General features: G+C 42.6%; 1 protein-coding gene across 1 annotated transcript; it reads right to left on the reverse strand.

Moving 5' to 3' along the window:
* Nucleotides 1-1,264: 1,264 nt before the first annotated feature.
* LOC139421950 (gap junction delta-2 protein-like) lies at nucleotides 1,265-4,614 on the reverse strand. Its single transcript, XM_071173087.1, has 2 exons — nucleotides 4,534-4,614; nucleotides 1,265-2,539 (listed from the first exon to the last, which is right to left on the reverse strand). The coding sequence occupies exon 2, from the start codon at nucleotides 2,529-2,531 to the stop codon at nucleotides 1,413-1,415; it is 1,119 nt and encodes a 372-aa protein (XP_071029188.1). The 5' UTR covers nucleotides 2,532-2,539; nucleotides 4,534-4,614; the 3' UTR covers nucleotides 1,265-1,412.
* Between the last annotated feature and the right edge of the window lie 7,236 nt (nucleotides 4,615-11,850).

The following is an 11,850-nucleotide window of genomic DNA, read 5'->3' on the forward strand; positions in this document are numbered from 1 at the left end:
TGGCCACTTTGACAGAGCTCCAGAGTTCTTCTGTGGAAAGACAATCATCACTGCAGCACTCCACCAATCAGGCCTTTATTGTAGAGTGGCCAGAAGGAAGCTACTCCTCAGTAAAAGACAGATGACAGCCCGCTTGGAGTTTGCCGAAAGGAACCTAAAGGACTCATGAGAAACAAGATAATCTGGTCTGATGAAATCGAGATTGAACTCTTTGGCCTGAAAGCTAAGCGTCACATCTGGAGGAAACCTGGCACCATCCCTACGGTGAAGCATGGTGGTTGCTGCAACATGCCGTGGGCATGTTTTTCAGCGGCAGGGACTGGGAGACTAGTCAGGATCGAGGGAAAGAGCCCTGATGAAAACCTGCTACAGAGCACTCAGGACCTTGGACTGGGGCGAAGGTTCACCTTCCAATAGGACAATGCCCCTAAGCACACAGTCAAGACAATGCAGAAATGGCTTCGGGACAAGTCTCTGAATGTGCTTGAGTGGCCCAGCCACTCAACCCAATCAAACATCTCTGGAGAGACCTGAAAATAGCTGTGCAGCGATACTCCCCATCCAACCTGACAGAGCTTGAGAGGATCTGCAGAGAAGAATGTGAGAAACTCCCCAAATACAGGTTTACCAAGCTTGTAGCGTCATACCAAAGAAGACTTGAGGCTGTCATCGCTGCCAAAGCTGCTACAACAAAGTACTGAGTAAATGGTCTGAACTCTTATGTAAATGTGATATTTCAGTTTGAGTTTTTTTGTACATTTGCAGGAATTTCTTAACCTGTTTTTACTTTGTCATTATTGGGTATTGTGTGTAGATTGATGAAAAAAATAGGTTAAGGGTCATTTTAGGATAAGGCTGTAACGTAACAAAATGTGAGAAAAGTCGAGGGGTCTGAATACTTTCCGAATGCACTGAATATGTTGTAATAGTGGCAAGTGTTATTTCCTTTGGAAACCATATCATTGGTTATATTATAGATGTTACATGAATAGTTACCACGGTGGTTGCATTTGTACCCGTGTACACTCCAGGCATAAGCAGCACATTTTCTTTTAGTTAGAGTAGTAGAATACACAAGGTGCAATTTAGAAATTTGGCTGTGCATCAGAAGATTTTCTCTTGTTCTATCAGTCACTGAAAGTCACTCAATTAGCCATGTCAGCTAACAATTTTTTGATTAGTAAGTTATTCTAGCCAGTTATCTAAACATGTAATAATCATGGCCGAATAATGACCGGGCATGCAGAGCAGGTGCCCAGGGACCGTGACCTCCAGGGGGAACCTCATTGATCCAGGGGGCCCTTTTGTACTCTGTCTTACTGTAAACAAATGAAATCAATCGTCAGATGAACAAATGCAATCAGAGGAGGAAGCAAATTAAGAATATTTAAAGGAAAGGACAGATTGATAGTTCACAGCCAGGACTTCTTGCCTCTGCCTGTTTTGGACATGTTGACCAGTTTGGCCTTAGTGCGTTCTTTCTCATCTGGGCTCCTCTTGGAGGTGCACTCTACTGTGGAGTCCGTCTCAAAGGAGATGGCAGGGATGTGGGTTGACAAGATGCCACTGCTCTTCTCCTGGGACATGGGAGTGGTCTGCAGGACCACCCTGCCTCGTAGGGAGTGTTTGAGCTGCAGCAGCAGAGGGTTGTGGTTGTGATACAGATCCACGCGTTCCACAGGGTCCCTCTCTGGCTCGCAACATGTGGAGCAGGCCGAGCACAACACATGGAAAATATAGACCCAGCCCAGGTAGTGCAGCTCCACAATGTTCAGGATGAAGCATCCCAGGCTGATGCTGAACATGAAGTTGAGGAAGATGGTCTTCTCCGTGGCACGAGACACGAAGCAGTCAGTCCGGTTGGGACAGGGGTAGGTCTCACAGCGGAACAGGTGAGGCACTTCAAAGCCAAACAAGTAGTACTGGCCCACCAGGAAGGCTATCTCCATGATGGAGCGCAGCACCACGTGGATGATGTAGGTCAGTAGTACCTGGCTGGACAGCTCGGTGGGGTCCTCCCCCACCTCCCTCAAGTCCTCCTCCAGCAGGCTTTGCTCCACACACTCCCCTTCCCGGGCGCCCCACTCCTCCTCATAGTGGGGGTTGAAGGAGGGGCTGCTGGCCCCCACGGCTTCCCCACCCTCCACCCCTACATGTTTGAGCCTTTCACATGCAGGAGGGTGCTTGGCGACCACCTGGACCTTCTCAATCTCTAACTTCTCATCCTTGGCGATCTTGTGCAACACGTAGACAATGTAGAAGATGGACGGTGTGGAGACGAGTACAATCTGGAAGACCCAGAAGCGCAGGTGTGAGACAGGGGCGAAGGTGTCATAGCAGACGTTGTTGCAACCAGGCTGCAGGGTGTTGCAGGTGAACTTAGACTGCTCATCGCTGTACACCGCGTCCCCTACCAGGGTCACCAGTAGGATGCGGAATATAAGCAGCATGGTCAGCCAGATCTTGCCGATCACCGTGGAGTGGTTCTGCACCTCCGTTAGAAAGCGGCCAAGAATGGACCAGTCTCCCATTTCTTAACCTGGGGGAACACAGATGAAGAATAAACAGCAGCAGGCCTATGGTGTGTTGAACCCACCACACTACAACAGCATTATGCCCCACAGACAACTCAATATTAATGCTACATCATGAATCTTTTGAAGGAGCGAGATATCGATGGAGCCTGCTCATCTGCAACACTGTCTTATTTCCTTGTACTTTATCAAGATCTTTTAATAAGTGAGCCATCAATACATGTTAGTCTCACTACTGAAAATGTAGGGTCTATTGCAGGATGGCTCATGCTCAGTCAACAGAACCAAGAAGCCATAAAACACATCAACATCCATTAGAGGAGCCTCAAAATACTTAGCTGAATTGTCTTTTCATGTCGGCTTTTTGTACTTTCCCTTTGATACAGATTAGTGTCTTTATGTGAACACAGAATTTATTTAAAAATAAAAATACGAACTGTTTACAAACTATGTTTGAACCTTTCTCTATGTGTTATGTCGATGTTTTTGGTTTTATATACAGTTGAAGTCTGAAGTTTACATAAGAATCACTGAAGTCAGGTCTTTGTGATGGCCACTCCAATACCTTGACTTTGTTGTCCTTAAGCCATTTTGCCACAACTTTGGAAGTATGCTTGGGGTCATTGTCCATTTGGAAGACCCATTTGCGACCAAGCTTTAACTTCCTGACTGATGCCTTGAGATGTAGCTTCAATATAGCCAAATAATTTCCATCCTCATGATGCCATCTATTTTGTGAAGTGCACCAGTCCCTCCTGCAGCAAAGCATCTCCACAACATGATGCTGCCACCCCCGTGCTTCACGGTTGGGATGGTGTTCTTCGGCTTGTAAGCATCCCCCTTTTTCCTCCAAACATAACGATGGTCATTATGGCCAAACAGTTTCATCAGACCAGAGGATTTTCTCCAAAAAGTACGATCTTTGTCCCCATGTGCAGTTGCAAACCGTAGTCTGGCTTTTTTATGGCGGTTTTGGAGCAGTGGCTTCTTCCTTGCTGAGCGGCCTTTCAGGTTGGGTCGATATAGGACTCGTTTTACTGTGGATATAGATACTTATGTACCTGTTTCCAACCAGCATCTTCACAAGGTCCTTTGCTGTTGTTCTGGGATTAATTTGCACTTTTCGCACCAAAGTACGTTCATCTCTAGGAGACAGAACGCGTCGTCCCATGGTGTTTATACTACCTTCAGGTGTTTGGAAATTGCTCCCAAGAATGATCCAGACTGGTGGAGGTCTACAATCTTTTTTTCTGGGGTCTTGGCTGATTTCTTTTGATGTCAAGCAAAGAGGCACTGAGTTTGAAGGTAGGCCTTGAAATACATCCACAGGTACACCTCCAATTGACTCAAATTATGTCAATTAGCCTATCAGAAGCTTCTAAAGCCATGACATCATTTTCTGGAATTTTCCAAGCCGTTTAAAGGCACTGTGAACTTAGTGTATGTAAACTTCTGACCCACTGGAATTGTGATACAGTGATTTATAAGTGAAATAATCTGTCATTAAACAATTTTTGGAGCAATTACATGTGTCATGCACAAAGTAGATGTCCTAACCGACTTGCCAAAACAACAGTTTGTTAACAAGATATTTGTGGAGTGGTTGAAAAATGAGTTTTAATGACTTCAACATTAGTGTATGTAAACTTCTGACTTCTACTGTATGTGTTGTTTAAATTAGTGATCTTGGTTATTCTAAATACTATGGAAAAAATGCTTAATTTAAATGATTATGAAGTAGAAAGAGAAAATGAAAAATAGATTACACTCTCGATAATACCGACAGACACAAACTACATAACTAATAATAATATCTCACTAATTGAATAAATGTGCACTTTGTAAATGTACCCTACCCCTCCACTCAACCTACTCAACAACAGTCCATGGTGAAAAGGAAAACACTGACTGCAGACTGTCATTGCCAAAATGCAAAAACAGCTGAAAATGTCCACATGGCACATACAGATCCTAATAAATGATATCTGGAGGAACTTACCTTAGGAAAATGTCTTTCTTTCCTATCCAAATCTGGAAAAATGCCAACGCAAGCAATCTGCATAACTATATTTGATGTGGGAGATGGTTACTGGACGTTATGGAGTCTATTGAGCTGGATGAGGAGAGAATGGGCTGACCAGACATATTCCCAAACTCTGAAACACTCATTGTACTGTATGTGAACAAAGGCTTTCAACATGCAGTGGGACAAAGACTTAAATGTACAATGGGGGGCACCTTTTCTGAACAGCTGTTCACAGTCAAGCATAGAGTTCAAAGAACGTGCTAGAAAAAAATTGCAACAATACTGATTTGTGAATTGATATCTGCCTGCTTTTAAAAGGTAGAGCTAAGGAAATGGGATAAAAATCAATCATGTGAGAGACACCCATACCTATTTATTTACAATTTGCTGGATAATTGCAATAAAATAAAGTAATGGTCAACCTTTGGGATAATATAATTCTAAAGCATCTTCATAACCATGTCTTTATTTCAACATAACCAGCTAAATGTACAATGACAACTCCAGGTGGCAGTACTACTAGGTCTACTATTAGATGTATAGTTATCCACAGATCCACTTGCTGAGTCAGTCCTTGTTTTTACAGATTCATTTACCCCAATGCCCTGAAACCTTATACCAGTTGAGTTATCAGTCATCCGCTAAGTAAAAACAAACAGTCTAATCTGCAAATGTTCTCATTTTCCATCTTGTTAGTATTGTGGCTTGGTCAGGCCTAATTTAGTGTAGATCATTAGTTAGCAGTTAGGAACACTCAGGACACAAGGTCAAAACAATAGGTGTACAATCCCTTACAAAAGACACTGGCAATATGTGTTTCTCTATTTCATGTAGATACTTTGTATTGAAGCATATAACTATTTTCTATAATATACATGATTTAGGAAAGTCAAATCACCAGATGTTGTCCTATCAATTGCCATCTAAACTTCCACCCATTGAAAAACACCTTACAAACACTCCAACCCAACTCCTATTACAACAGTATCCTTAACACTTCTAATCCTCAAATTATTTATTTAGATTCATTACAAAGATTCTCTATTTGAGTGTGTAGGCCAATGACGATTCTCGCCATTGGCACAGGTTGAGAACAGTTAATGATCCTTCCACATAGAATTGGCTTTCCAGACATATAGATCTTTTGTCAGGTGATATTTCCATTTATTGCACATATAAAATATAAACGACATACAGCTACTATGCATATATAATTACTGTACAACTTGAAGAGAGGTGCATTCCATTCACCTTCTACTGATGTTAAGAACTGCATGCTCTCTCCTCTCACCTTGGTCACAAGGGCCCAGTTTTTCAAAAGTCACTTTGATGGATTTGGGCAATCAGATAGGATAGGGTTTTTCAAAACAAAAAAATTTGATTCTGATCTTCCGGATAGGGATTTCGCAATTCAATCTGACCTTTAATCAGGATTAAACGTCATTTTTGCGTTATTCAAAACTCAAAGGTAGTGATTAGCATAGCTTTGATGCCGAAAATCAGGATTATCTTGATCTCACTGGAAGGGTGGATTCAGGGTGGATTTAGAAAGCCGAAAGGCACTTCAACCAATACATTTCAATGTAACTAATGTGAAAAGGTTTAAAAAACATTCTTACATCTGAAAATCAAAAGTTTGTTATGTTAAATGAAAGCGCGAACCACAGCATTTAACCAAGGCAAGGTGACTGGGAACATGGATGAGTACAAACAGACCAGATATGCCTTCTGTAAGACAATCAAACAGGCAAAATGTCAGTCCAAAGACAAAGTGGAATTGCACTTCAACGGCTCATACATACAGTGCATTCGGAAAGTATTCAGACCCCTTCACTTTTTACACATTTTGTTACGTTACAGCCTTATTCTAAAATTGATTAAATTGTTATTTTCACTCAACTCTACACACAATACCCCATAATGACAAAGCAAAAACTGTCTTTTAGAAATGTTTGCTAAATTATTAAAAATAACTAAAATATTACATTTACATAAGTATTCAGACCCTTTACTCAGTACTTTGCTGAGGAACCTTTGGCAGCGATTACAGCCTCGAGTCTTTTTGGGTATGATGCTACAAGGTTGGCACACCTTTATTTTGGGAGGTTCTCACATTCTTCTCTACAGATCCTCTCAAACTCTGTCAGGTTGGATGGGGAGCGTCGCTGCACAGCTATTTTAAAGTCTCTCCAGAGATGTTTGATCGGGTTCAAGTCTGGGCTCTGGCTGGGCCACTCAAGGACAATCAGAGACTTGTCCCGAAGCCACTTCTGCGTTGTCTTGGCTGTGTATTCAGTGTCGATGTCCTGTTGGAAGGTGAACCTTCATCCCAGTCTGAGGTCCTGAGAGCTTTGGAACAGGTTTTCATCAAGGATCTCTGTACTTTGCTGTGTTCATCTTTACCTCAATCCTGACTAGTCTCCCAGTCCCTGCAGCGGAAAAACATCCCCACAGCTTGATTCTGCCACCACCATTTTGTATTTTTTTAAATTTCACCTTTATTTAACCAGGTAGGCCAGTTGAGAACAAGTTCTCATTTACAACTGCGACATGGCCAAGATAAAGCAAAGCAGTGTGACAAAAACAACAACACAGAGTTACACATGGGATAAACAAATGTACAGTCAACAACATAATAGAAAAAATATATGTACAGTGTGTTCAAATGTAGTAAGGTTAGGGAGGTAAGGCAATAGATAGACCATCGTGGCGAAATAATTACGATTTAGCATGAACACTGGAGTGATAGATGTGCAGATGATGATGTGCAAGTAGAGATACTGGGGTGCAAAAGAACAAAAAATAAATAACAGTATGGGGATGAGGTAGTTGGGTGGGCTATTTACAAATGGGCTGTGTACAGGTACAGTGATCGATAAGCTGCTCTGACAGCTGATGCTTAAAGTTAGTGAGGGAGATAAAAGTCTCCAGCTTCAGTCATTTTTGCAATTCGTTCCAGTCATTGGCAGCAGAGAACTGGAAGGAAAAGCGGCCAAAGGATGCTTCACCGTGGGGATGGTGCCAGGTTTCCTTCAGACGTGACGCTTGGCATTCAAGTCAAAGAGTTCAATCTTGGTTTCATCAGACCAGAGACAATAGTATTCTTGGTCACCTCCCTGACCAAGGCCTTCTCCCCCAATTGCTCAGTTTGGCCAGGTGGCCAGAGTCTTGGTGGTTCCAAACTTCTTCCATTTAAGAATGATGGAAGCCACTGTGTTCTTGGGGACCTTCAATGTTGCAGAAGTTTTTTGGTACCCTTCCCCAGATCTGTGCCTCGATACAATCATATCTCGGAGCTCTAGGGACAATTCCTTCGACCTCATGGCTTGGTTTTTGCTCTGACATGCACTGTCAACTGTGAGACCTTATATAGACAGGTGTGTGCCTTTCCAAATCATGTCCAACAAATTGAATTTTCCACAGGTAGACTCCAATCAAGTTGTAGAAGCATCTCAAGTATGATCAATGGAAACAGGATGCACCTGAGCTCAATTTCTAGTCTCATAGCGAAGGTTCTGAATACTTATGTAAATAAGGTATTTCGGTTTTAAATGTTAAATACATTTGTAAACAATTCTAAAAACCTGTTTTCGCTTTGTCATTATGGGGTATCGTGTGTTGATTGCTGAAGATTTTTTTTATTTAATAAATTTTAGAACAAGGCTGTCACGAAACAAAATGTGGAAGAAGTTAAGGGGTCTGAATACTTTCCGAATTAACTGTATGTGGCAGGGACTCCAGACTATCATAGATTATAAAGGTGAAACCCTTTATAGCCTTGTTTCCCCTTTACAGCCTTGTTTCCCCTTTATAGCCATGTTTCCCCTTTATAGCCTTGTTTCCCCTTTATAGCCTTGTTTCCCCATTATAGCCTTGTTTCCCCATTATAGCCTTGTTTCCCCTTTATAGCCTTGCTCCCAGACAAGCTAAACACCTTCTTTGCCCTGCTTCGAGGAAAACACAGTGCCACTCACAAGGACTGTAAGCTTTTGTTCTCAGTGGCCAGGGTGAATAAGACATTTAAGCATGTTGACCCTCACAAGGCTGCCGGCCCAGACGGCATCCGTAGCTGCGTCCTCAGAGCATGTGACTATCGACTATCGCCCCATAGCACTCGATTCTGTCAACTTGAAGTACTTTGAGAGGCTAGTTAAGGATCATATCACCTCCACCTTACCGGACACCCTAAACCCACTACAATTTGCATACCGCCTCAACAAATCCACGGATGACGCAATCCCTATTGCACTGCACACTGCCCTACCCCATCTGGACAAGAGGAATACCTATGTAAGAATGCTGATAATCGACTACAGCTCAGCTTTCAACACCATAGCGCCCTCCAAGCTAATCACTAAGCACAGGGCCCTGGGTCTGAACCCCACCCTGTGCAACTGGGTCCTGGACTTCCTGACGGGCTGACCCCAGGTAGTGAAGGTAGGCAACAACACCTCCGCTACACTGATGCTTAACACGGGGGCCCCACAAACACAGGTGTGTGCTCAGCCCCCTCCTGTACTCTCTGTTCACCCACCAACTCAATCATCAAGTTTGTAGACAACACAATATTGGTAGGAATGATTACCAACTACGAAGAGACAGACTACAGGAAGGAGGTGAATGCCCTGTGCAGTGGTGCCGGAAATATAACCTCTCCCTCAACATCAAAACAGCAAAGGAGCTGATCGTGGACTTCAAGAGACAGCAGAGGGAGCACCCCCCCATCCACATCGTTGGGGGCCGCAGTGGAGAAGGTGAAAAGCTTAAAGTTCCTCGGCATGACAACCTGAAATCCACACAGACATTGTGGGGAAAAAGGTTCAACAGCACCTCTTCAACATCAGGAGGCTGAATAAATTTGGCTTGGCCCCTAATATCCTCACAAATGTCTGCAGATGCACCATTGAGAGCATCCTGTTGGGCTGTATCACTGCCTGGTACGGCTACTGCACTGTCCACAACCGCAGGGCTCTCCAGAGGGTGGTTGGGTAAGCCCAACGCATCACCGGGGGCACACTGCCTGCCCTCCAGGACATCTAGAGTACCCGGTGTCACAGTAAGGCCAAGAAGATGATCAAGGACCTCAGACACCCGAGCCACAACCTGTTCACCCCTTTACCATCTGCTTCTATCTCCAGTCCATCAGACTGCTAATACATTTTCTCCACTAGCTGGCCTCCGCCCAGTACCCTGCCCTGAACTTTAGTCACTGTTACTAGCTAGTTACCACACGGTACTCAACCCTGCACATTAGAGACTGCCTCCCTATGTACACTGAAGAAAAATACAAACGGAACATGGAACAATTTCAAAGATTTTATTGAGTTACATTAGCAGTGGTGTAAAGTACTTAAGTTAAAAAACCTTAAAGTACCACAAGTCGTTTTTTTTAAAACTTTTACTCCACTACATCCCTAAAGAAAATTATGTACTTTCTACTCCATACATTTTCCCTGACACCCAAAAGTACTCGTTACATTTTGAATGCTTAGGACAGGAAAATGGTCCAATTCACGCACTTAAAGAGAAAATCCCTGGTCAGCCCTACTGCATCTGATTTGGCAGACTCACTAAACACATGATTTGTTTGAAAATGATGTCTGAGTGTTGGTGTGCCTCTGGCTATCCATAAATTTAGAAAACAATAATATCGTGCAGTCTGGTTTGCTTATTATAAGGAATTTAAAATGATTTATACTTTTACTTTTGATACTTAAGTATGTTTAGCAATTACATTTACTTTTGATACTTAAGTATATTTAAAACCAAATTATTTTAGACTTTTACTCAAGTAGTATTTTACTGGGTGACTTTCACTTTTACTTGAATAATTTTCTATTAAGGTATCTTTACTTTTACTCAAGTATGACAATTGGGTACTTTTCCCACCACTGTTCATTAGGATCTATGGATTTCACATCACTGGGAATACAGATATGCATATGTTGGTCACAGATACCTTAAAAAAAGGTAGGGGTGTGGATAGGAAAACCAGCCAATATCTGGTGTGACCATCATTTGCCTTATGCAGTGTGACACATCTCCTTTGCATAGAGTTGATCAGGATGTTGATTGTGGCCTGTGGAATGTTTTCCCACTCCTCTTCAATGGGTGTGTGAAGTTTCTGGATATTAGCAGGAACTGGAACATCCTGTCGTACATGTCGATCCAGAGCATCCCAAACATGCTCATTGTGTGATGTGCAGTTTTGTTATTTTGGGGGATTTCCGTGTATTGTTTTGTATTGTTAGGTATTACTGCACTGTTGGAGCTAGGAACATAAGCATTTCACTACACCTGCAATAAAATATGCAAAATCAAATCAAATCACATTTATTTATATAGCCCTTCGTACATCAGCTGATATCTCAAAGTGCTGTACAGAAACCCAGCCTAAAACCCCAAACAGCAAGCAATGCAGGTGTAGAAGCACGGTGGCTAGGAAAAACTCCCTAGAAAGGCCAAAACCTAGGAAGAAACCTAGAGAGGAACCAGGCTATGTGGGGTGGCCAGTCCTCTTCTGGCTGTGCCGGGTGGAGATTATAACAGAACATGGCCAAGATGTTCAAATGTTCATAAATGACCAGCATGGTCGAATAATAATAAGGCAGAACAGTTGAAACTGGAGCAGCAGCACTGTCAGGTGGACTGGGGACAACAAGGAGTCATCATGTCAGGTAGTCCTGGGGCATGGTCCTAGGGCTCAGGTCAGTTGAAACTGGAGCAGCAGCACGGCCAGGTGGACTGGGGACAGCAAGGAGTCATCATGTCAGGTAGTCCTGGGGCATGGTCCTATGGCTCAGGTCCTCCGAGAGAGAGAAAGAAAGAGAGAAGGAGAGAATTAGAGAACGCACACTTAGATTCACACAGGACACCGAATAGGACAGGAGAAGTACTCCAGATATAACAAACTGACCCTAGCCCCCCCGACACATAAACTACTGCAGCATAAATACTGGAGGCTGAGACATGTGTATGTGACCAATAAGATTTGATTTAAATTGACCTTATAGGTATGAGGTCTGTTGTTATATTGATAAGAGTCAAATAAATGTGTGTACTTATAAGCAGTGGTGTAAAGTACTTAAGTAAAAATATTTTTAAGTCCTACTTTGAGTTAGAGTATCTGTACTTTACTATTAATATTTTTGAAAACTTTATCTTCACTACATTCCTAAAGAAAATAATATACTTTTTACTCCATACATTTTCCCTGACACCCAAAAGTACTCATTACATATTGAATTCTTAGCAGCACAGGGACATAGTTAAATTCATAGACTTATCAAG

Source organism: Oncorhynchus clarkii, chromosome 12 (assembly GCF_045791955.1).
Source record: "Oncorhynchus clarkii lewisi isolate Uvic-CL-2024 chromosome 12, UVic_Ocla_1.0, whole genome shotgun sequence".
Classification (NCBI taxonomy): domain Eukaryota; kingdom Metazoa; phylum Chordata; class Actinopteri; order Salmoniformes; family Salmonidae; genus Oncorhynchus; species Oncorhynchus clarkii.